The sequence below is a fragment of the Eublepharis macularius genome, chromosome 9 (assembly GCF_028583425.1).
Source record: "Eublepharis macularius isolate TG4126 chromosome 9, MPM_Emac_v1.0, whole genome shotgun sequence".
Lineage (NCBI taxonomy): Eukaryota > Metazoa > Chordata > Lepidosauria > Squamata > Eublepharidae > Eublepharis > Eublepharis macularius.
In genome coordinates this window covers 47164905-47192015 of record NC_072798.1, presented here as the reverse complement: position 1 = coordinate 47192015, position 27111 = coordinate 47164905, and the positions used below count along the sequence as shown (strand labels likewise).

At 41.8% G+C, this 27111-nt stretch overlaps 1 protein-coding gene across 1 annotated transcript in view; it reads left to right on the top strand.

Moving 5' to 3' along the window:
• Positions 1-27111, top strand: part of CFAP54 (cilia and flagella associated protein 54) — a 311880-nt gene that overhangs the window by 172238 nt on the left and 112531 nt on the right. Inside the window, 11 exon segments of the mRNA XM_054987752.1 lie at positions 4389-4616; positions 5370-5593; positions 5685-5823; positions 6168-6255; positions 6830-6982; positions 11750-11956; positions 12475-12562; positions 13340-13546; positions 14852-14918; positions 18992-19174; positions 21661-21747. Coding sequence (XP_054843727.1) covers positions 4389-4616; positions 5370-5593; positions 5685-5823; positions 6168-6255; positions 6830-6982; positions 11750-11956; positions 12475-12562; positions 13340-13546; positions 14852-14918; positions 18992-19174; positions 21661-21747 — 1671 coding nt within the window.

Genomic DNA, 27111 nt, shown 5'->3' with positions numbered 1-27111 from the left:
ATTCCAGTGCACCAAACAAGACGAAAAGGAGAAGTCTGAGGGGGAGGGGGAGGAAATGAGCACTGCGGCTGCAGTTGCTCAGAGAGAATTGCGTCCAGGACCCAGGAGGGGAAGAAAAATTTAACTTGAAATTAAATTGTAACTTGCATTTAGTAAGGTCAACCACTCCATCAATATAATATAAAGCTTTAACTTTTGAATAACGGCAGTATGAAGGAAAAACAGAAATGTAGTGTTTAGTGTTTGTAGGGCACCTTCCCCTTTTTTCCACCCCTCCCTCCCTTTTTTTTCCCTCTCTTTTTTCCCATCCCTTGTGTTATTGTAGTCTTTTGTAGTTACTGTTTTGTAGGGTATGTATGTATGTAGTAGTTGTATGTTAGATATTTAAAAAAAAAAAAGTACAGGTTGACGAATTCCACGTTTCCAATGAAAATTAAACTAGTGGAGTAATTTGGTATTACCTTGAATTATTCCATATAAAGAAACCTCAGAGTCATTGGTTCCTGAGATTCTTGGGGGTGAAGGACTCAATCCTGGGACTTGTCTCCAGTAAGGATATTATTTATTTATTTTTACAGCATTGGTCTGCTGCTTCCTCCCCCCCCCCACAAAGTGACCCAAAATAGCAAAATACAATTTCCCCCCAAATTTAGTTAACGAAAACAAAAGAAACAAATCCTAGGTAGGTCTTCATTGATAAGGATGCCTGTGACAGGTTGTTGTTTGATCAGGAGCCCTTTGACTTTGGCCATTTGGTCCTCAACCAGGCTTCAAGAGAGGTAGATTAACAGACCAGGTGGAACTCCACTGCTACTACCTTACTGCTTGCAGGATCTTCCCCTCTTTCTAACTTAGAATTACTGTAAAATACAGATAGTTGATATGTTTGCTTTTATTTTTATATTTTACCTTTTGAAATGGAATCTGTGTTGGTTTTTCCAATTAGATTTGTATTTATTCTAAATACAAATCTTTTAAATCTTCCTCTATTTCTTATATCTAAATAATTATCCAGAGATGGCAACAGCCGCCTTGGACTGGGCGACTGCTGGTGAACTTCCTTGTCCTCCTATCTGCTGCTGCCCACCTTGCCCACCCACTGCTACCCAGGGAGAACCAATGCCTTGAACACATCAGGTCAGGAAGCCACCAGAATGGGACAGACCCCCAGATGGGCAGAGAGGGCAAGAGGTGGCAGCCCTCCTCGTGGTGCCTTCAGCCAGATGACACAATGGAAATTAATGTGATGCCAACTGATAATGTCACTGGCCAGCCTGTGGCCCACTGCAGTGATGATCAGCCCTGCTGGGATGCTGCTGGCCTTATCCCATGCCACCGGCCACAGGGCAATTGAGCCACAGTGCTGGCTGTAGTCTTCCTTTAGGGCTAGTATACTAGTCTGGGCTCAGACAGACTGGGTGTTGCTCCAGGAGGTGAGAAGAGGATGGAGCCAGACATTAACAAGATCTGTCTTGCAATTCCTGGCCCAGGTGCTGGAAGGTGCCTTCAGGTTGAGGCCTAGATGATGGGGCTGAGGGTAGGTGAAAGGGAGGATAAAAGTGTGGGAGGGGGAGGATAAAAGGAGGGCTCTTGGTCCTGATCAAAGAGGAGATGGGAAGGAAGCTCTGATGCATTGAAGCTACCTCCAGGGGACAAGAGAGGACCCAGGAGATGGAACCAGCCTATCCCCATATCTAAGGCCAAGATAGAACCCTCAGTGCTCAAGGACTATGATGGAAGGTCAGGAGGTGCCTCTCCATCAGAGGGCATTCACAATAATAAATTATTTCCTTTTAAACTTGGAGTAAATGTCACTACATTATCCATTTGAGCTGTATCTATGCCCAGTTAATGTTAAATCTTCTTGTTTGCCCCCTGCTGAAGCTATTGAGGATCACTGTCAAGGTGCAGTGGGCACATATAGATATCAGCTGGGAAATGTCTGGAAGAATTAAAAGAAAAGCTCTAGTCCCTTCCCTCTCTTTCTTTTGTCCTGGCTGACAATGGCTTAAGATCTAATTTTTCCTTACTTTGTGGAGATTTTCAGCTACCATCACCCCTGCCTGAGAAATACATCAGTCAGTCCTCAGGTCACACACCATTTTAACAAAGGAAGAATACTGGTGTTCACAGTGGCAAGGGGAGCATGGGTTTGGTCATTCTCATTGACCAGTTGAAGGGGGCTGCAGCACTGGACCCAGCTTTGGTTTCACTGGAAGAATTCTCTGGAAAGTTGTCAGGAACAGTAACCCATGCAAGGTTCATGCAAAGTACATTATCTAGACTCCTTATGCTAGAACAGAAAGAAAGCCAGCACAAATTTTCTGGACAGATTGTGGCCAAAGCAACCAGGGAGTTAGTGCTTATAAGAGCTGGCCAAACTAAAATGGGGCTCTACCAAGAATGCATCATAAATCATACAGAGTGTAGAAGATCCAGCAAGAGCCTTAAAGCTCACAGTAAGTCCATACTAGCATGTAGTCACTCAAAGGGATGTGCTTAAAAATTGGTATGAAATGGTGCATAATTCAATCTGTAGTGGTCAACCAGGCGCAAAGTGCAAACAAGACATGAAATCTTTGATCATTTTATCCAGTGTTTGGTCCACAGTTTAAATGGACCCTCTGAAGCCTCAATTTGTTCTGTGATTGACAGAAGACAGGTCCAAGCACTGTCTTTTCTGTCTGCAGATCTTATTGCAGATAGGGACCATTTAATTTGTGGAAGAGGCAGCAGAGGAAAGGGTTAAAATTACCTCCCCCCCCAATCCTTCTCCATTCTTCAAAGCATACACCCAGGTCTACTACTTAGATTTAAAACACACATGTGCGCATGCATACACATGCACACAAAAGATTCTAGTCACAGATCTTTCTTCTTGTCTAGTTTCTTCCTCACTTTCTAAACACCCTATAGAGCTCTACCTTAAACTACAATTCTGCTTGTAGGGTAAGAGAGGCAAGGGGAGGAGTTTGTTCCAGAGCTTTGTTGATGTTTGTAAGTTGTAAACACGGGATATTTGTAACTTAAGTATATGGCAGATTGGTAGAGTCAGGAGACTTAGATCCTGTTTTGGGGCTGGAGGAAGGTGCTCCCCAACAGGAGAACTACACAGTTACATACGACACTGCCTTATATCAAGGGAGACAAATGGCCCGTCTAGCTTAGTGTTGTCTATTGTGACCTACAGCGATTTTCCGAGATTCAGACAGAGAGATGTTTACAATGCTACCTTCTGCCTGTGATTCTATAATTAAAAATAGCTGGGATTGAATCTGGTGCTTCATAAATGCAAGGTTGCCAACAAGTCTGGAGAAAAATGTCCTACCTCTTTAATAGAGGTTTAATGTGTGGAGAAGGGCAGATGAAGCTTTTTGTGGCAGGGAGGTAAATAACATCCCTCAGTAAATAGCATCACATTAAGCCTCTGGGGAGCCTTCTGGAATACTGTGGTATGTATACTTAGTGCTTACATGCTATAGGTTTTGTTATTTGATCCCCACAATCTGTCTTGTCAATTTTGAATATCTTTACACCTTAAATAAATAATTCAATTTTTAGTTCTGTGTGGTTCTTGACTCTGAAACCTCAAAGTCTTGATCCCTCTGTTGAACCCACTTTGTGAAATCCTTGGACCACCTACTAAGTAAAACTTTGTTTCAAGAACTCTGCTTGCAAGACAGCCTTGCAAAGTAGACCTTCTCTTTTAGTTCCCTGATAGGCTTGGAAATTTGTCTCTTTACTCCAGTGCCTGGGGATAGACAAAGAAACTGGTGGCAGAAACCAGGGCTAATGTGAGAACAGTCACTCATTGTCAGTTAGTTAAATCCAATCTAAAAGGAAGCTGGGCTCTGTATTTGCTCTCCCTGCTCCAGAGAGAGATGGTAGGTCCTGACGACCTTGATAGGAAGAGACTTTGATTCTTTCCTTTCTCTAACAGATAATAGGAAATATATTTGATGTAATATTTGTATTGCATGAATGGAAACTACTATTGATTTATCAAAGTTTTAGGTAGTAATAGGTAAGGTAAAGGTAGTTCCCTGTGCAAGCGCCAAGTCATTACTGACCCATGGGGGGATGTCGCATCATGACGTTTTCTTGGCAGACTTTTTGTTACGGGGTGGTTTGCCATTGCCTTCCCCATAGGTAGTAATAAAAGTAGCTAATAAACTATATAATTGTCATGCGGAATATATGCAGATATGCAATCTGCTTCTAATCTTGGAAATAAGTGTCCCTGTATTCAGTGGGGCTACTGCTAAGTAAATATGCTTCCAATTGAAGATTTAACCATTTAAAATAATTTGTGTTTTCATGTTGATACCATTCAGAAAAGAAGTCTTTGATTGCTACCTTTCAAATCAGTATTTTCAATTACACATCAGGTAATTGCTCATCGTGGTGGCCACTGGACATTGCTTCAGAATGCCTGCCGAAGCCTTTGGAACTATACTCAGGAAGTACGATTGATTACCAAGAATATAGAAGCTTTACATGGACCATGTCTTATTAGCAGGGATGTTTTCCTTGACACCATCTGGCTACCATACTACATGGCATCAGATTCATTGCTTGATATGATAGTTGATCTCCAGTCTAGTAATTCTATTAAGGTAAATGTATTTTTATTACTGTGGTCCTCCTACTTGTTAGTCATTTTCCCATGTAATGCCAGCTAAGTAACAGTCATCAGCTAAGTAACATTCCTTCTTTTTTTCTTGCTCTTATCGCCTTTGAACAACTGTCCACTATACTATGGCTTTATTTGTAGCATTACAGCACAGGCTTAAACACAAATCTTAAAAGGAGACACTAATAATCTTTATTGCATATTCCATTTCCATTTTCTAACATGCTATAAAGTGTATCAGTTTTCTTCTAAAATAAATGACTGATAAACAGAACATTGGTTTTAAACCCTTGAAATATTTATGTGCCTATACTTGTGTGAAATAGAAGGTGTGAGCATACTTGGTATGCTTGGTATACTGAACGAGGAATCTAACGTTTTTGCCCAAACTGGACTTGTCGTCACATAAGAAGACTGTCACTAAGCATAATAGTTCTCAGAGTGGCAAGGGGATCTTAACAGACTCAAACATTATTTCTTTACTTCATTTTATGCTCCATTTTCTCCCCATTGGGTACCCAAAGTGGCTTAAAACATGCTTCCCTCTCCATTTTATCCTCATAGCTCCTGAGAGATAGATTAGGCTGAGAATGTTCCAAGGTAATCCAGCAAGCTCCCCTAGTATCCCAGATCCTAGTCTGACACTCTTAACATCTGAAATAAGGCCTCTGCCACCCCTCCCCCCAGCCTTGCTTGTAATCTCTGCTGTATAATGCTTTCTGTTTTCATTGTATAGATTATTGAAGCAGAAGGAGATTTCTGTGTTCCAAGCTGTATAGGAGGCATTGCTGATGATGAAGGTGGTTTTAATCTTTCTTTTGAAAATCCATTTGATGATGTGAATGTTGTTGACTTGCGAGGAATGCATGATTTGATACTGCGAACTTTAGAAATTCTGTTTCATTTGAAGAAGTGGGAATCCCTAGCATATATAGCCATGCAGTTTAACATTCTTACACAGTAAGTAACATATGTAGCCTTTCTGGAAAGGGAGGGATGGTTTATTTGGAATATTTTTTAAAAAAAAAAATATTTCTCTGGCTTTTCCTAGTGAGAGATATACAGAGGTAGTGACTCCTCTGCTGGTGTTTGCTCAGAGACAGCTGCAGGAAAGAATACAACAACTTAGTGACTTTGAAAACCCACAACTTGTTTCCAAGTCAGTTGGCTTTCTCGATACTGGAAACAAGGTGAGGATGTTTTACATGCATTCATTAAATACATATAAGATATTGATAAATGTGATTCTACTGGCACTGGCTTGCAAAAATGTACTCAGCGTCAGCTGGCTGCACTTACATTTCTGTTAATGTGAATTTGTAAGTCCCATCTTAAAGAACAGTCACTGATAATGGACCTTGGTTTTATTTCTTTATTTTCAAATCTAAAGTATCCTTCAGTCACGTTTAAGAATTCATACTATTTTCAGCAGTTGAATTTTATGTATATAAATATTGAGTTAGGTAACTAGACTTAGGTACCCAAGTATGACAACATTAATAAATTTGACTGTATGAGTAATATTCTCTCTTAGGCGCTCTGCAGACATTTTATTGCAACCAAACTACATGCTGTTCAAAAACATAATGCAAGATCTCTTGATCACCATTTCCACAGAACAGGTCAGAACACTAACTGTCTCTAAAAGATTTTTCCTTCAAATCCTTTTAAGCTAATAAAATGATATTTTTATGTGTATAACAACAGACTATGTATCAGCCAGATACCGGCCATATTAACCACAGACACTCCAGTATATTAAGTCATATTGTGACAGTATTATTAAAACTTCCTTAAAAGTTTGTGATAATTGAAGCACACCATTGATTTCATAGCACATGATTTATTTGAAACTCCTGTGTTAGTTGCTGTCCATAGAACACAGTCAATGTTGTATTGTTATGATTATAAAGATGAGTACTTTTAAATTTTCCAGAATAGATTTCTGAATGCTTTAATACTTTGTGTAAATTCAGTGGATACCGCTCATAAGAGCTTTGCTTATACTAGATATGCAATAGTCATTTTATTTACAACTGTACGAAGTGTGTACAAAATAGCAAACTATGGTTGCAAATCTAAAACATTGAAATATTACGTATTTTAATCTTACATTTAAGAAATTATCTTGTTGCTTTTACAATGACATTAAATTATCTGTAGCTACTTTTAATTGTCTTTATTACATCATTTTAGATGAACAACAAGCAAGGTTGTTGTTTTCTGTTCCTCTGGATGTGACAGATTCACTGAAATGTTTCCGAGAGAGTCTAGAAAAATCAAAACATCATAGCAGAGCCCTTAAATATAGCAGGAAACTGCTTTCATTATTTCTTGCTAATTCACAAGGTAAAAATGTATGCTGAATTTACTTTGAGAATTCAAACATTGGCTAATTTCACTTATTTGTTTAGTGTAGGAATCCTGGCCCCAACCCTCATGAACTAGGGCCCACTTTGGCTTAAGTGCCTTCCCTTGGCCTTAGACAGAGAGGGGTGGGAGTTGGATACCACCCTAGTCCACTTCCTCACCACTCCTCTCCTCTTACTCTGCTCCTTTCTGAACTGAGAGCTAGAGCTCCTCTGTCCTCCTTGGCTTCCTTCCTCAAACCTTTTGAGGGCTCTAGCCAGGCCTGGGGCATGCCCAGTGGCCTCCTTTTACCCAGAAGCCTTAGTTGGATGTGACCCAGCCTGGGAGGGACCAATAGTGCCTCCTGAGCAATTCCTGCCTTGTTACTCCTCAGTCCCCAGGGTGGAGCTTCCCAAACAGCTTATTATCAGACAGCTGACTATCAAAGGCTCAGCTGTCAGAGGGTGATTGACCCTTAAAGGGCTAGCTGCCATTGATCTGCTGGCTGGTGTGCAGCTCTTTATAAGGTGCCTCAACCAACTCACTGGGATTGGTGGTTTCTGTGTTTGACCTTGTGGGGAGCTGAGCAGGATGGGGCATGATTGTTGTCTCCATCGCCCCCCACCATTTAGATATTTATACCCCCATTTTTCTTCCCAGTGTGAACTTAAGCTGGCTTACAACATTGCTCATCCCTCCTCTATTTCATCCCCACAATGACAACCCCGTGACATAGGTTAGGCTGAGAGAGTGTGTGATTAGTCAAAGATCCCTCAGTGAACTTCCATAACAGAATGTAGATTTAAATGTAGGTGTCTCAGCTTCTAGTCTGACACTCTAACCACTTTCCCGCACTAGCAAAGAGTAAAAAGATAATGACTAATCAACATACTCATTTGATATAAAGGATCATCTCAATTTATTGTTTTTAAATGCTAATTTTACTCTGTTCATATAATGTATATGTTAATTTTAAGGGCAAAGTATTCACAGCACTGTTAGGCGCAAAGGTTTGAAGTTCAGATTTCTGAACATATTTACAAGAAGGAAACAAGGGAAATTAAGTTCTTTTTATGGTTTATTTTAAAGAATGAATGGGGGAAAGATACTGATACTTCTGTGATAATTTTGCAATACTCATGTACACCACATTTGTAAGAACAGGTGAAGATGTTGTTATTATTAATAATTATTTTATTTTATTATTGACCAACTTTCTCATTGAGGTCTAAGGCAGATTACACAGTGCAAGTGAAATACCATATAATCAACAGCTAGGACATTCACTGAGCAAAATACAATAATGAACAACAGTTAAGATATTTAGTGAGCAGATACAATAGGGAATGATAGCAGGAAATTTGAAACAATTTTTTTAAATAATTTTTTATTTTTCAATATCTAACATACAAAACTACAATGACAGTAACTACAAAAGACTACAATAGCACAAGGGAAGGGAAAGAAGGGAGAAAAAAGAGAAAGGGAAGGGGGGGTGGGAAAAAAGGGGAAGGTAACCTACAAACATTAAACGCTACATTTCAATGCTTTCCCTTCATACTGCCATAGTAAAAAAATAGCTTAATAAAGTAGTGACGGAGTGGTTGATCTTACAAATTACAGTTCAAATTAAATCTTTTCCCCTCCCCTGGGCCTCGGACGCAATTCCCTCTGCGCAGCTACCACCAGAGCGCTCATTGCCTCCCCCCTCCCTTCAGGCTTCGGATCCTCTTCTTTTTGCTTGGTGTCTGGTCCAAATTCTGGATTTTTATCCACAAAATCCCTTAGCTGATCTTCCGAATTAATCTTGTAAGCTTGATCTTTATAACTAAACCCAATTCCTTCCGGGAGTAGCCATTTATACTTTATGTCATGTTCCCTCAAAAGAGCTGCCAACTTCTTGTACTTAAATCTTCTCTTCCGAACTAAAAATGGAACGTCCTTCAATATCTTGACTTTATTTCCCAGAAAGTCCAATTCCGCATTGTATGAATTATATAGGATACTGTCCCGGACCCTCTTAGATGAAAACTCGATAACAATCTCGCGAGGCAGCTGCCGCTTCATTACATATTTTGAAGATGCCCGACGGACTCCCAAAATGGCGCTTTTCACTTCTTCTTTAGTTGTCCTCGCGGGTGTCGCTAAAAGTTCCGAGGCGAGATCCCACAAATCCTCGTTTTCCTCCTCTTTAACATTCTGGAGACGCAAAATGGTTTGTGTTCGCTCCACTTGCAGTCCGATCAGCTGGTTTTCCACCAACTTTAATTCCCTGTTCGTTGCTCTCGTAAGTGACGCACTTTCCCGGGCAGACTTCTCTGCCCCCCCCGCTGCTTCTTTAATGGCTTTCACATCGCTTTCAATTAAGCCCACCCTTTGATCTGTTTCATTCAGCTTGTCAACAAAGGGTTTTATGGCTTCCATAACCGCTCTTTTAACCAGTTCCTCAAGCGTCTCGCCCCTCTGCAAGGCAGCCGTAACTGACTTGCCAAGAGCAGGACTCTGCTTTTTCGCTGCCATTTTAGGGGGGGGGAAACCGCCCATCTTCCGAGACTATGAGGGGGGAGAAATCCGAGTCTTCTAACCTTCAGACCCCCCCACTCCTCACATACGCTTGTAGTAACAGAAGGGATTCGCTTACTTGCAGGCTTTCGCCTAATCCTGTTCCTTGCCGTTTTCCATAGCCCGGCGGCACACTAGGTGCCACGCTCGTCTGCCGGCCTCCATAGGGACAAACGGGCAATTTACCCCCTGCCTCGATCTGTCAGAGGGCTCTTCCCGCCGCGCCCCGGACTCAGACTCCCTGCCTGAGAGTCTGGGGGCTAACCTTTGCAGATCAGCCGCCTGGCCAGGTGGCTCGGCCGCTTCTTCTCGGACCTGCTGAGAGGAGCGTCCAACATGGCTGCGAAAACGAAACCGAATCGAAATTTGAAACAATTATAAAGCCAAGGACAGTAATGAAGTCTTTCTGAAGCAAAGCATAACTAGTTAGCATGGCATGTTTAGCAATGTGGAAATTCTCTAGTAGGATCATATCAACATCAGCAGATAGTACCCGATGGCAGGGACAGCTCCCACGACAGCATGGGAAGGCTGCAGGAATAAGCCTGGGGATACGCTGCTGGCCTGAATGGAACTAGATAGAGCCTGTCTATGGCAGGCCCTTGCAGTGATGGAGTTGCAGCCTGGAAGATTCAGGGCAGAGGAAGCCTGCTTGGGGGAGGGACTAGGAAGACATGTGACACACTTCCAGTGGCTTGGATGCTGGGCAGCGCCATAGGGGTGGGTCTCTGGAGGTGGTGCTGAGAATGGCCAGGGATGGATAAAGGAGGGCTCCAGAATCCAGGCTGGGGAGGAGAGATTGGAGAGGAATTGGCCTGACACCCAAAGGGACAGTGCTTACCAGGATTGGGCCAGGCCGGAGAGGTATCCAGGTTCACCCCTTCCTCTTACAACTGAGGCACAGGGGAACCCCTGTTCAGAGCGGGGGGGGGACGTTGTTGCAGTACAACGGAGGGCTGGCAGGTGGCCACAGTGAAGACGAGGTGTGACAGTTAGCTAAGCAGCAGCGTTATATTACATTATCATGACTCATAAGTGTGAATCTCTTTTTCTTGTGAATGCTTATTGTACATTTAGATTTCTTAGCCACTCTTCTATAGAAAAGGTGGACAATACCTTCCAGCTGCCATTACAGTTTTTAATACCAAAGTAATACCTCAAATACTATATGGCGCAGCAGTGTGAATTCATAAGATAGATGAAACTATAGATCGACCACTAATACAGTTTTTATGCCAGGTCTGTGGAATACTGTAGTTTGTGGCAGGTACTGCCCTCAGACTAGAATTGGGCCAGCATTCGATTGAAGCCAGAGCTTGGATTCTGGCTCTGAACAAGTAACAAAATAATTTTCTCAGAGAACAATAGCTTATTGTTTTACTTAAAGTATGATAACTATTCTAGTGCATGGAGCCAAGCAGTTGAAGGAAAACTGAATATTTTATAATGTGCAGAGGATATAATCACTGCTCTAGGATGGTCTTCAGCTCATAAAACCATCAAGGAATTAATTTTGAAGATAGACACGAACAGCACAATCTGTAGAGCTAGGAGAGTTTGTTCTTCCTTTTATATGGGGATCCTCCCAAGTTTTACGACTCCAACGTATTTGTTTGGCTTAACAGTCCCTAAATATAGATGAGCAATTATGCTTATAAGATTAAATGCGCTACCTTTTTCAAACAGATATTGTGGCTGTGGTCTGGGTGTTATTGAAACTGTTACCTATGTTTTATTTGAATGTCTATAGTAGAACAAGGCGGGACAGAAATGGATCAAACCCCTGACATTATACTGGACAGATTTTATACCAAATATTTTAGTCCCTAAATTACTAACAGACTCAAGAGTGGAAAATTTACTCATTTTAGCTAAATTTTTAGTTCAGGCCATGGGAATTTGGGAAACTTATAAGAAATCACCCTTTTTGTAGTTTGTGGACTAACTTTCTCTGGCTTGAATTCTTACTTTCTTCCTCATATTCTCAGTTACCACTTAAGACTTATAGGTCAGAAGAGTAGAGCAAGAAAGAAAGAAAGAAAGATACTCTTCAGGCTGGCTGGAAGATTTAGTGTATTTTCTAGAACTAAAGAGCAACTGTCTCAGATTTAAACTTACTCTGCAAACTTCTTTCACTTCACTGTTAAGATTCAAATTTTCTTGGATAGGAGTATTTTCAGTAAATGAATTGTTTTTCTATTCTAGAACATTTTGAAAGATTAAGCACAAAATCAGTAAGCCAGATGAGTTTACATGGAAAAGTGACTTTTATTACGGGGGCTGAGATGACATATCAACCAGAACCACCAGATCTTTCTGAAGAAAGGTTTACTTTTCTCAGTATGGTTGAAAGCAATTCAATTCCCTGGTCAAAACTGTCAGTAGTCGTCTCTTCATATGAGTATACGCTTGGTAAGATTAAAATTCATTTTTTGCTTACTTGGATGCAAACACACCAAGCCTCTCTTTGTGGAGTTCTACTTCAGTCTTCCTCTTGGTATGGCACAGTATATTTGGTGGGTATGCACTCTACCCACATATTCTATTATCAAAGAAACATAATTCCAGATCTAATAAAATTTCAGCTCAACTATTTGAATATGAGAATATTCTTTTGTTTCTTGTAATCCTTTTTTTCAAATAAGCCCTTTGACTAAATTAATCCATCTGTGGATTTTAAAGATGTATGCATATGACAGCCCATTATCTCTACTCTGTTTCAAATTACAACTTAAACTCAAATCTTCATATACTCTTGTGATAATAGGAAGTGATGGCAGCAATTGTTCTGTCTAAATAAAATCCAAAATACTAACACATGTGCAACAGTATTTAAGATAGTATTTCCCCCCCCCCCCCTGATATTTACAGACTAAATTCTAAATATATTCATCTTTTTACCATTCTCCCTTCAAATTGGTGGAAAACAGAAGCTCTTCAAACAAATGACCAGCAAGACCTCAGAGTGCAAGCGCTTCATGAGCTTGGAAATCTTCATTTTTGTACAGGAAACAAAAGGTATATTCTGTCTATAGTGCAGCAGATACAAAATGGTACTGTTTTTAAAATGTCCTAAGTGTATAATTATAATTCATTTAAAAACTATAATCAGCGTTCGCAGGCTGAGTACTGGAAAGAAGTGTAAGTGGAGAAAAAATTACCTTTCCTCTCTAGTCATTTTTCAGGTAAAAATCATCTTCGAGTTGCTTTTTCAACATTTAGGGGAATCCAGCATTTGCAAAAGCAGGCAGGGGAGGGTGGTTGTAGCTGAATAATGATCAGAGTGAAAAGGGTGAAGTGTCTCTTTGTATCTGTTCTTCCCCCACCCTAACTTGTACTCTGTGTAACATGTAGTTTGAGCCTGAGTTGGTCACCGGAGAGGACCTTTGAGATCTTATTCCGGTGGCCCTTACTTCACCTAAACCAAGTGACAGTACTTCAGTTTGCTGTATTTTGAGTGGTGAGGGGGTGAACTTCTTCCATATCTTCTCTTCTGAGCTTTTTTTTCTTGTTTGTTTCTTCAGATTTCCGTAGAGTATGGTAAAGTTTGCTGTAATTTAATTGCAGTCCACAGTTGTCCAGATTATCAGTTACACCTTGGCTTCTAGAAGGACCCCAGCCTCTGTGTATGTTGTATAACTGTGTCTCTGCCTCTAATGTGAAACACTGTAGTTTTAGCAACATTTTCTGGTCCCCATTACATCTGCACTTGAGGACTAGATGCAAAATAAAAATGCCTTTATTTTTCATTTTTTAAAATGCAAGTAATATAATAGATATTTTAATTCATTACAGAGCTGCTTTCAAATGTTGGTGTCAAGGCCTTGATGGAGCCCTCAACATAGTTGATGCACTTCATCATTGGCATGAGCTAGTTGACTTGTCAGAGAATGCCATTGGCAACTTGCCAAATAGATTTCAAGGTTACTGTGAGAAATTCATTGCTCGGGCCGGAATTTGGGGATGCATACAAGGAGCTGTGTTAGCAGCTAAAATCGCTCAGTGAGTATTTTATTAATGTATAATTGTTTTCTCAGCCAGTGAGCCTAAATGTCTTTGCAAAATTCACATAAAAATGCATGCATATATCATTAGTGAGGAATGGAGTGCTTCCTAAAAAATTTTTTTAAAGAGAAGTGCCAAGAGACTCAAGTTTGTACAATCATTTATATTCATCTTGTATGCAGAATGTCCCAGGTTGAATGCCTGGCATCTCCAATTAAAAGAATTAGATAATGTGAAGGACTTCTGCCTGAGACTCTGGAGGCCTGTTTCCAGTCAGAGTAAACAATATTACCTTGATAGACCACTTGTCTAACTCAGTATAAGGTGGCTTCATGTGCATTCATGGGATTCCCTTGTGTGCAGTCTTTTTCCTATGTGAAGATTGCCCTCACTAGATCAGCCTGTCAGTCTACCATTTAACATTTATCCAATAGAAACTAAACCATCATGCTTTCTTCCAAATATTTTTTCATTACTTGAAATATTTTTTCATTATATTATCTGAGTTCATTATCAGAATTGTAAACACTTGTAATAGTGCTATAGAAAATGTTACAGTCATGACTGTAAGTAATGCAAACCTATACAGAGTTACACTTTTCGAAGTCTTTTGACATCAATATATTGAGAAGGGTGTAACTTTGCTTAGAGCTGTGCTGTTACTCCTTGAAACAAAGCATTGGGTGGAGGAATGAAGGGATGCTCCTGTTCCTGACGCTTCAAATAAAGGTTTGCCGATATTGACAACAGATTCCATTTTCAGCTGCGTTCATGTTGTCTGGACTAGTAAGGATTAAATTGGAAAGGAAGCAATGGGGAGAACTAGGGGGATCCTGTGCATAACTTTTTAGCAACCACAAACATGTCCATTAATGTTTTCTGTTAATCTAGAAGCAATAGTTGCTCAACAGCCATATACGTTATTTCTCCTGTTACTTCCTGTTCCTTTTCAAGTCCAGTCAATGTAAATGTGGATGGAATTAAAAAGGTTGCTGTTATACCTTAATTTAAAGTAGAGTGTGTGTGTGTGTGTGTGGGAGGGAGTATTATTCCACTGCCATGCACAACTAACAGTACAATCCTAAACAGAGTTACTCCTGTCTAAGCCCATTGACTTAAATGGGCTTAGACTGAAGTAATTCTTCGTAGGCTTGCATTGTAACTATACTAACTGATCATTATGATGTGATTATCTTGTTGGAACAGAGAAGAAATGATCTTCATTTTGAAGCTAAAGAATATTAAATACTAATTATGTGAAAGCAGCCATTTTTATTCTCCCTCTCCCTTTTCTTCACTTAGACACATCTTATTATATGATATAAAATTAAGAACCAATGCTTGCATTTTATCTGCTGTTCTCTTCAAGGTAATTAATATGCTTTAATTTTAGATCATATTTGGCAATTGTAAAAGTTGTTTTCAATATTTTATCTGTAAGTAGATAGCAATATGCTAACTATTTTGTTATTCAAAAGAAGATTGTACTGCAACAGAACACCTTATCACAGATATGATATGCCTAGCAATGTGTATCATTGCTAGGCATATCGTATCATGTCTATCATTATTTGTTATGAAACAGAAGTGAAGCACTTTGGTGTTAAAGAATACATAGGACTAAACAGCTGAAGCTCTGGACACAAATGTCATAGCTCTGATCCAGGAGCAGGAACAGATGCTACTGCCAGTTTTGACAGTGGCAGTCATCTGTTAGAGAGAAAAAGACTCTGGAATTAATTTCTGTCCTCACAAACAGGTAATATACACTTTCAAAACTGACATCTGATAGACACTTCCTTTCCTTTCACTTTCGTAATTTCTGGCCAAGCAAGATATTTATGCATGAAAGCCTTCTTCTGCATGGACATAGCCCTTATTGGATCCAGGTGATTGGATTTTCATGCATTTGTATCTGGGAGTACAAAAAAAAAAACCCTGAGTGCTGGACCCTAGACCTCCTTTCTGCTGGAGCAAGAAGCATTCTGCTGGCAGTAGAAACTCCATTGATGCAACAGTATTAGTGCAGCAAGGGGTAATTTCGAACTTTCTCCTTCCCATGACAGCCTCTTGTTTTGTGTGGCTTTCAATCCATGCAGGCCTTCAACCCTCATTATCACTTTTTGGATGCTCATCAGGGAGTTATTAGGGAAAAGTGAAGATGAAAAAAAGTTTCACCTAAACTAGCATCTTCCATTGGTGCTGCATAGGATTCTTGGAAATTATCTCCTCTGATGTGCTCAGTCCTCTTCACAGTTTTGCCTCCCCATTCTATGCTATCAGCTTGATTTGCCCCTCTCCTTGCCACTATGGACCCTCATAATATGTGCAACAGGGCTATAATCACATGTCCAGTTGTCATAAGTTGTACTATTTAATATATCAATGTGTGGCTCTCCCTCTACCATTATAGACATGCTTAACCTTTTCTTGCCTACTATTTCTCCTACCCAAACCACACCCCAGCAGGTTCCTCTTTCTAGCAGGAAACTTCACATTTAATAAGTTGTCTTCAGAAAAATACTCTTTTAATAAAATTTTCAATCTTTGAATTTAAAACGTGTGCAAAGTGGTAAGCTGCAGTACTGCCGGCCAAGCTCTGCTCACAACCTGAGTTCGATCCTGGCAGAAGCCAGTTTCAGATAGCCAGCTTAATCCCATGTTCTTCTCCAGTGCCCTTTTTATCTGGCGCCACACCGGGATCTTCTACATCCTATATTAGCCCAACTTTCAGAGTTTTCTGATGATTTTAAGGTTTAGTTCCTGCTTGACAACCCAGATGGGGAAATAACTGAAAGAGTAGCTAAATTTCTCTACAGTGCCATGGCTATACGCCCTGACAAGTAATATCCTGTACTGGTTTTGCTGCACTGTTGCCCTGCTCCTATCTGTATTTTAATCTCATTTTGTATGGAGTCTCAGTATTTAAAATTTTATATTTTATATATGCCAATAAAGGCTTGCTTGACTTGACTAGCCAGCTCAAGGTTGACTCAGCCTTCCATCCTTCTAAGGTCGGTAAAACGAGTACCCAGTTTCCTGGGTGTAAAATGTAGATGACTGGGAAAGGCAATGGCAAACCACCCTGTAAAAAGTCTGCCAAGAAAATGTTGTGATGTGACATCCCCCCATGGGTCAATAATGACTCGGTGCTTGCACCTTGTTATGTAGAAATAGCCTGATCAGCCCATATTAGCTCAAGCTTGTCCAAGTTCAAAAGCTAAGCATGGTTGGCCAATAGCTAAGTATGGTTGGGTGGGATACCACCAAGGAAATTCAGGGTCACTGTGCAGAGGAAGGCAATAGCAAACCATCTGTGCTAATTTTTTGCCTTGAGAACCCCATGAGAGGTTCCCATAAATTAGTTGTGACTTGATGACACTTAATTATTAATTATAGTTGTTTAAGACTAGAAGCATCATTTGTACTAACCATCTTTACTGGTTGAGGAGCCATAATTTATGTTTTGTTCAAGGCCAATTTCAGAATATATTGCACAGAATGTTGCAGGAATAATCTTCCTCAGAATAATGGTATTTAAGAAATAATTGTTGTTCTTGAAATCCATTCTGTTAGTGGTGTTATGCATGTGGGTAGCACTGGCTAAAAAGCCAAAAACTTGCCCCAAAAGTGGAGGATTGAAAGTACAGTTGTGTCTTATTTGACTCTCACCAATTTCATTTCCAGTTGACTAATATTGTATGTATGTCCAAATTCTACAACATGTGTATATGTATAGTTTCATTTTAGCCAACCAGTTTAGCTGCTTTATTAGAGTTCTGGGTATCTTATACTACAAATAAATCTCTTCCTTTAGTAGATATCTCCCAAGAAACTTGGGGATCAGAACAAACTGTTGTACATATTCCAGATGACTAATGTATCGTACTCAGGGCTGAAGTGGCATTTTTGATTAATTTTCCATAAATTTCAGGGATTGGTTCTGCCAAATTTATGCTCTAGAACATTGTATCCCAAAGAAACAGATTTATACAAGCCAAATAAAGAGCCTTGTAGTTCTAACTAAGAATATCAGATATGGATGGAAGCCTTGTTAGAATTCTTTAAAAAGAAGGAGTCTATATAGAACAATTGTCTAGATTAAAGGAAGCAGTTGGGCTGCTTGCAAGGCAGAGACAGAGGTTCAACTTCCTGGGATCTATGTTGCTGGGTAAGGGGGAAAGGACCATGCCAGCTTTGGGAGGAAGTTTTACTAAAAATGAGGTTTGTGAGGGATATTAGACAATGGAATATAGGTTAACATATAGATAAAATCAGAATTGTTAGAACATACTTTGCCTCCCTGCTTACTGGCTGTTGAGGCCTATCTGGAAGGCTCTCAGTTTTTGCAGACCCAGCTAAGCCCCAAATGTCACTGGACGCAGACAGTGCTGCACCTCAAGGCTAAGAGTCAATTGATCAAGAGATGTTTCACAAACATGTTTAGTTTGATAACTCATGTCACAGTGTCCAGATGAAATGCTGACTTGAAATAAAAAATCAATTTAGAATGGAGGATTCTTTGATCAATGAAAATGCTTTGTTCCCTTTGTAATTTGAACATCAGTATACCTGTATCGCTACAGGCAATACAAGTCAGAGCTCATATATTTGGCCCATGCAGTCTTTAGACAGAGGATTTTAGGGTGAGTCCAGTTCTTCCTATTCCCCAGAGATACCAGCTATGTGGATGTTCCTAGTCTTCTACAAATTGGATGGAGAGACTGCTCTCTGAACATGTGTGTCAGAACCCAGGGACCATAAAATAACTGTATAAAGTTCCTTACCTTGCACTCTCAGCTGGTTCCTCTTTGAAAAAAAAATCCATCAAACCCAGTAGTAATCTGCCACCCTAAGAATGAGTGCTAAATAAGTTTCATTTTATAATTAATAACTTTCAGATGTTTGGTCATGTTTCAGTTTCACATTAAAGCCAAAATATGTCTTTCAGTATCATAAAACATGGCAAAGAGGTTAAGAATAGATATACAGTGAAGGCTAAATCCAAGATATCCAAGGCTAATATAAACTATAAATTCTGTTTCTTCACCTGATAGCAAATATTTTGAATGGACTGGACATACAGATTTATGTGAGAGAGCCCCCCCCCCCATTTAGAGCCCTACAGGAATGTTTCTTATATATCTTTAGTTTATTATTGTGCCCTTTAAATTGGTTGACAAGCTTGTAATTCAGTTATATATTCCCATTATCTGATTTCCTATCCAGCTAGTAAAAATGAATTAAAACCCATAACTGAGAAGCAAGGGTATATTCTTATGCAGAATCATGATTCCATTTTATCTTAGGCTCTGAAATAAATCATGCCATGTCAAGTCAACATTTTATAGGTTAAACGAGCATACATATGCAAAATATGGAACATATGTAGATTTTTATTATATAGGTAGTATTTGAAAATTAATGTTTTGTAATTTTCAGTCTCTTTTTAGAGCTTCATTACCACATCCTATAGCTGATTGTGACTTTGCACAGTATGAAATAGATGAATTAATTCCTGGAATTGATCTGTTTCTGGATAGCTACAGAGCTGATGTTGCATCAGTTGTTGCAAGTCTGAGCTTCATTATGTATGAACTGCATTGTTGTAAGCAAAATCTAATAGTAAGTGCTATGTGTAAATCACTTGTAAAGGTTTATGTAGAAAATAACTATGAATATAAGAAGGTGTGCACTGAACAGTGCTAGTGGGTCCTGTCAGCGGGGTATCCTTTTCTTGAAAATGTTAGTATAAAAAAAATAAGCTGGGACCACACTGTTAACTTGTGTGCATGCTTTCAGCATGAGAAAGAACTATTTCTCCAGTGCTCTAAATTGCCTGATTCCAAAGACACTGGAACAATAAGGCTGAAAGAGACACTCAGTGGGGTTATGGTAGTGTTCACTGTTGAATTGCTGATGTCACCTGCTTCCTATGGCAGTAGAGTGTCACCTTAAACACTTTCCGAGGCCAATTGTCTAGCGCAGTGTGACCATTTATTTACACCCGGCTGGAAATTCAAATGAGCCATGAAAACATGTACAACGCAATCCAGAAAATCCTTCTTCAGTAAACATTTTTCATTTCAGCTAGGCAAGAGAGCACGGCTATCGTATGAACACTGCCATATGATTCTAGCAGCGTGAGGGTAGGAGTGTGTGCTGGAAAAATATTCGGGTTTCCCACTTCGGTTTTACCCGAAGCGGGAAAATAATTGAGAATGACCAGAAACCCGAAGCAGCTTGCTGCTTGCTGCTTCGGGATTCAGGTGTTTAAAAGCTTCAGTATGCTCTGTAATGTAAAGATTCAGAGCACACCTAGCTTAAAGCCATGCTTCTCCTGTCTTTCACAAGCAGCAGGAGAAGGGGAGCTGCTGCAGGTGCCTCAGTTTCACCCAATGTGCATCGGATAAAGCAGGGGCAGGGGGACATTTGCAGCTGACAGCGCCCCTTCTCCTGCCCCTCACAAGGGGCAGGAGAAGGGGTGCTGTGAAATGCTCGGCTGGCTTCACCCAATGTGCATCGGGTGAAGCCGGAGCAGGGGGCGTCTGTGGGTGACAGTGTCCCTTCTTCTGTCACTCATGAGCAGCAGGAGAAGGAGCACTGAAACGCCTGGTGCCCACCTTTACCCGATGTGCACCGGGTGAAACCGGGGTGGGGGACATCTGCAGGTGACAGCACCCCTTGTAGCTCACGAGCGGGAGGAGAAAGAGCACTGAAATGCCTAGCACCGACTTTACCCGATGTGTATTGGGTGAAACCGGGGTGGGGGCTGTCTGTAGGTGATAGCGCTGCTTCTTCTGTCTCTTGCAGCGGCAGGAGAAGGGGTGCTTTGAAATGTCCAGCGGACGGCTTCACCCGATGTGCATCAGGTGAAGCCGGGGTGGGGACATCTGCAGGTGACACCGCCCCTTCTCCTGTCATTCACAAGCAGCAGGAGAAGGAGCACTGAAACACCCGGTGCCTGGCTTTACGCGATGTGCATTGGGTGAAACCAGGGCGGGGAGCGTCTGCAGGTGGCATCGCTGCTTCTCCTGTCTTGCAGCGGCAGTAGAAGGAGCACTCAAATGCCCGGTGTCCAGCTTTACCTGATGTGCATTGGGTGAAGCTGTGGCATATGCAGGTGATAGCGCCCCTTTTCCTGTCTCTCACAAGGGGCAGGAGAAGGGGCACTTTGAAATGCCCAGCAGCCGGCTTTACCCTTCTCCTGTCAGTCTCCCCGCCAAGCAGCTGATTCAGGGGTTTAAATGTCCCTTTAAAGGGATATTTTAACCCTGCTGGCTTGATTCAGTTGCCTGGTAGGGAACTCCCCACCACAGGCTTGACTCGGCTGCCTGGTTGGAAACTCCCCATCAAGTAGCTGATTTGGGGGTTAAAATGCCCCTTTCTGTGCTGCTGCACAACAGTTTGGTTTTAACCCTGATGGCTCAACTCGGCTGCCTGGACTCCCCACCAAGCAGCTGATTCAGGGGTTTAAATGCCCCTTTCCATGCTGCTGTGCAGCGGCATGGAAAGGGGCATTTAAACCTCTTGACCTGAATCTTCCTGTAGCGATACAAATGGTTTCAAGAATCTTTGATTCAGGGTTTCTGAAATGGACTCGGCATGCTGGGGCCGATTCAAAATTCCTGAATCTTTGCGAATCGGATCCGATTCAGATATTTTTTTCTGAATCCGAATCACACACCCCTAGGGTGGAGTGCAAGCACAAGTCGTCTCTGCCTGTTGGCCTTTAGAATGAAGAGAAGTAGCAGCCCCCTGGGAGTCAGAATGGGAACTGCAGAGCTGTCCACCCTCTGATTCCAATTCTTCCCTTAATATCCTTTTAAATTAGCTGTTCCTCCACAATTTAAATAGGGTGACAATTAATTGGCATTCAAGGGAGTTCAATCTTAATCCCAATTTTAAAGTGCCAGGGCAGAGCAGCCTTCTTAAGGCATAGAAGGGCTTCCTCTTTTTAGTCTTCTTCTCTCCTAATTGCATGTTCTTTTGTAGCTTCTGATCCTTGATTTTAATAAAAATGTGCTGTTTGTATGTCATTTAAAGTAAAGATGTAAGAAATAGATGTAAAAGTAAACAAATGTTTATAGAACTCTCCAATTCCTCTGCAGATTTTGCCACTCTTTTCACTGTATCAGTATTTTGTTTCTGAAGTTTGTCGGAATGCAATTAAATGTATTGAAGGAAGGATTCTCAAGGTAATACAGCCTTTGAACAATACATTACGTTTTTCAGCAATCATTTAATTTTTATTCAATTCTAAATTAATCTCTATTCCTCAGTTTATTTCATGAGTCTGACAGGAAGAAAATTTATTCACTTGAAATATGTTGGAGACGGCTATGAGCCATCATGAAGACGAGAGTGGGTTCCAGACCAAATCGAGCCTGAATTCTCCCTGGAAACTAAAATGACAGAACTGAGGTTCATCTACGGTCTTCCTGTGCAGTCCCACATGGGACTGCGCACACACAGGCCCGCCGACTTTGGAAATTTTTAAAGCTCAAAACCACTAGGGGGCGTCCTCGCCTCTTAGTGTGCATGCATGGCCGTCTTCCCCGCCGAAAACGGTCTCTAAGAGGCAGGGTGCCCCCGATGTATCCTCAGTTCCTCTTTTGCCGCCAACTAGAGAGGTTCTTGCTCACTCTACTTCTTCAGAGAGAGATCTTCTTAATCTGTAAGAATGTCAGAGAAAGCTCTATTCAAAAGGTGTATATCTTGTACGATAGGAAGATGACCAAATCTGATGGCCATTCTAACTGCCTGTACTGTTTGGGGGAAACCCACAACACTCAGGCCTGTAAGCACTGCCGCACTTTCTCTCCAAGGGCCAGGGCAGAGCAGGCCTTTTTGTGGCAGCGCACCATGGCGGCAACCGACCCTCCCTATAAGGAAAAATCCTCTGTGCAAGGATCAGCTACCCTACTGGTGCCTGGGCCCTCTGGAGCTAAATCACCTCGCTTCCGCCTGTCGCCCGCCCATACCGAGCCCTGGCCATCGGACCTGACCACACCAGTTCGGAGTTCCTCGGAACCAGCTGCCCCTATCCTGTCGGATCCGACCCCTTCAGACTCGAGGCCAGCTTTGGAACCACTGTTGGCGATGTCGGGTAATCGATCCAAGAAGGATGGCTGCATAAGTCCAGGGTTGTCGGAACCAAGAACTCCTCGGAGTGGAGCCCCATCGGATTGTCTAAGTAACTCTTTGGCTCAGAAAACTTTGGATCCGAAAGAATCTTTGGAACCATTGGGCGCTACCCTGGAGAAGAAAAAGAAAAAGAGGCATCAATCCTCCAAAACCGATAAGCAGGTATTGGAGAGTGTCATATCTCTGCAGCCAGTGGTGGAACAACGTGTTGAAGTTAGACCCGAACCACCTGAGAAGAGACGTTGTGGTTCCGGTGACAGAGTCTCCCCTCGAGACATGCCAAGATCTAGGGAGTCTGGAGAGCAGGATGTCATTCTAATTGAAAAATCCCCAACACCATCGGGGATAGCTAGATCACCTTCTCATGGCTCTTGGTCATCACGCTCCTCTCATGCTGAGAGGAGTCGCCTGAGACAGAGACAGACCCCGCGTTATCAGGAGAGACATAGCCCTCACTCCAGACATCATCACTCTCCAATGGGCTCTACTTCACATCGCTATCACAGGGAAGGTTCCTACTTCTCGGACCGTGGAAACAAAGGGCGCTCCAGGTCCCCCTCGGAGTGAACCTGCTCTTCCGTGGGCTTCAGAAGGACCCCGAGGTTCTCTGATATGGAGTATGAGGACTACACCCGTTACGAGCGGTCGTATGACTCCCCTCCCTCAGATTCATCTGTCGGGGTGATTGGACTGTCGTAGGAGGCTTCCCCAATTGATGATTTCCGTGCTTACAATGAGCTCCTTCAACACATGGTGAAAGCGCTTGATATTGAGGTAGTTTCTATGGAACCATGTTCGACAGACAAAATAGTGAAACATATATTCTGGCTCGATCCCGGCTGTAGTCTTTCCTGTGATTGAAGGCTTTGTGGAACTTTTGATAGGCTTAAACCTTAAACCTGCATCAACCCCTGCCACCAACAAGAAGGTAGAGAATCTTTATAGGGTCAAGGATGACTTGTGCCCATTCCTGTCTCTGCATTCTCCCCCATCCTCACTTGTGACGGAGGACATGCAAGCGAAACTGAAGCAAGGATCCCTGTCGGTTCCTTCAGACAAGGAAAGCAGGAACGATTCCTTGGGCAGAAAGGTCTATACTTCTGCAGCGTTCGGCATCAAGATTGCCAACTACACGGCAATGATGGCTGCTTATCAATGATTGCTGTGGACTAAAGTGGCAACTGGATGACCAGAAGATCTTTCTCAAGGTCATACAGGAGGAAGCGGTCCGCTTGTCCCGCCATCAAATCAACATGAGCAGAAATATGGCAGATACTTCAACCAGAGCTCTTCTCTCAGCGTTGGTCATATGCAGATTCACGTGGCTGAGAACTACTGCTCTACAGGCAGAAACCAGGAGCAAGGTCGAAGATCTACCATTTGAGGGACAAACCCTGTTTTCGGATAAAACAGATGATTACTTGTCCAAGAAGCGCAAAGATAGACTCATGGCACATTCCTATGGTGATCTTCATCAGCATCAGGCTCCTAATCAACCTCAATATAGATCTTTCACCAGAGGTCGACAGCACCGTTTTCATCCCTACCATGGGTATGGCTATCAACCGCAAAGGCAGTATCAAAGCCCACAGTCATCTTTTTTGAGAAGAAGGCAGGGCAATAAGAATAAACAGGGAAACCACCAACAACAACCAAAAGAACTGGCACACTCTTAAAAGCAATTCTGACAATTACAGGGGCCTGACCCATTGTTTGGGGACAGGCTGTCTTCCTTTTTTTCTGAGTGGTACCATATTACTTCCGATGTTTTGGTTTTGCAGTTAGTTAAAGTTGGATATAAAGTTGAGTTCTTTCAGTGGCCTAGTGTCTGGCTCCCTGTTTTTTCTTCTCAGAGTACTCAGCCTGGAGTAGTGTCTGAGCTTTTGGCTCTACTACGAAAAGGGGCTATTGAGGAGGTTTTAGTTGCTTCCCCTTCCCTTGGGTTCTATTCCAACCTTTTCGTAGTAGTAAAGAAGGACGGGGGACTCTGCCCTATTCTGGATCTTCGTGAACTGAAGAAGTCTGTAAGGGTCTGTAAATTTAAGATGACTACTTTGCAGACAGTCCTGGCCTTGATACCTCCCCCCCCCAACTGTTGGTTTGGGGGCATAGACCTCAAAGATGCATATTTTCACATCTCCATTTTTCCTGAGCATAAGAAGTTCCTCTGTTTCACTTATGGTACTCGTATCTTTCAGTACCGTGTACTCCCCTTTGGTTTGTCCACTGCCTCCACGGTATTTATTAAATGCATGACAGTGGTTATTGCCGTTCTCAGAATGCAAGTTTGTTGTATATTCCCTTACCTTGATGACTGGTTGATTGTTGGGCGATAGGCGTTGGATGTGGATAGGCAAATTTCCACTACTTTATCCACTTGTCTGAAATTGGGCTTATTTGTCAACCAAAAGAAATCAAAGCAGTCCCCTTCTAGAGTCACCCAATTCATAGGGGTGGTCATTGATGAAATACAGGATGCTGGCTTCTTACCCTTAGACAGGCACAAAAGATTAAGATGCTGATCAGGAAATTTAAGATATGCAGATTTCAGTTAGCTAAGCTTATCCAAGTGCTACTGGGGTATATGGCTGCCACTACGGCCGTGATCTCAATGGCAAGACTTCGGATGCACCTGTTGCAACTTTGGTTTACCACAGGTTTTTCCCCCAAAAAGGCTCCCAAAATCGGAGACCTGGAGAGTCCTTCTGTCTTTAGATTGGTGGTTGAAGGACTTAAACCTTTTTAAAGGTGTCAGATTTGGCTATAGACAACCTGAGGTTTCCGTCACAACAGGCGCGTCTACACTAGGGTGGGGTGCTCATTGTGAGGGGTCTTATGCCCATGGCATGTGGGATGAAGAGGAGTGTGAAGAGCACATTAATCTTCTGGAGTCGAGAGCTGTATTCTATGCCCTAGTCTCCTTCTCCGATACTGTTAAAAATAAGACAGTCCAAATTTTGACAGATAACACTACCACAATGCTTTACTTAAATAAGCAAGGGAGTACTATGTCTAGGGCCTTATGTGAGGAGGCAATAAAAATTTGGAATTGGGCTATAGACCACTTGGTGTGGCTTTTAGCAGTCCATATCCCAGGTGTTGATAATACTATGGCTGACCAAATTAGTAGACTACAAGGGGACAACCATGAGTGGTCCCTTCAAGACGTGCATCTATGTCCTGTCTTTACAGAATGGGGATTTCCAGACTTAGACCTTTTTGTGTCGGATGAAAACCACAAGACTCCCCGTTACTGTTCCAGAGGAGGAGTCGGCCTCGAGTCTCTTGGGGATGATTTCAACTAGAGTGGTCCAACCGTCTCCACTACCTTTTCCCTCCATTCCCGCTGTTAGCCAGGAAAATAGATTTTTTTAGGAAAATAGATTTTTTATTTATAAATACCATTCTACATACCTACAAGAAAACAACTTGATTCGGCATTACAGCAACTTGCCGTCACAGAAGAATACTTAAAGGAACTTTTTAAAAACATGAAATAACTTTAAAAAAAAAAGATTCAGATGGACAAAACATTGGCCATTCTGATAGCCCCTTATTGGCCGTGGCAACCATGGTTTCATACGCTCTTGAGACTCCACAGACGGATACATCACTTCCCGATACAGCCAGATCTGTTGTCCTACAGGGGGGTGTTTCATCACAGAGTACATGCACTCAAACTGACAGCTTGGCTAATACTTCAGGACGGGTTTTCTCCGAGGGAGTAATGCATGGACTCCAGAATGCCCGTCTCTTGTCTACCCGACAATCCTACTCCTTAAAATGGAACAGGTTTACTGACTGGTGTAGAGGATGGGAGTTGGACCCATTGGCCTCTTCCCTCTCTGAGATTCTGGATTTTTTATGGGGACTTAAACAGGCGGGTTTATCCAACTCGTCTATTAAAGTCTGTTTGGCTGCTGTTTCTGCTTTTCACTCCCCAGTGGATCGCAAGACGGTGTTATCTCACTACACTTCAGAGTTATTTCTGAAGGAACTGAATAATCTATTCCCTTCTATCAGGGTGTTAGTTCCCCAATGGTCTTTGCCTTTGGTTTTAACTAGGCTTATCTCTAAGCCTTTTGAACCTTTAGCCACTTGCCGTCTGAATTACCTTACTTTTAAGGTGGCATTCCTGGTTGCTGTTACTTCAGCTAGGAGAGTGGGAGAGTTAGCGGCCTTGTCCTGTGAAGCCCTTATCTGAATATCCATCCAGAAAAGGTAGTCCTTAGGACTAAGGTGAAATTTCTACCTAAGGTAGTGTCTAAATTCCATATGTCTCAGAAGATTTCCTTACCTGTATTTTTCAGAGATCACTCCTCTGAGACAGAGTGGGCCCTTCACACCTTGGATGTTCTCAGGGCTCTCCTTTTTTATTTAGACCATATAAACCCATTTCAAATGGATTCTCACCT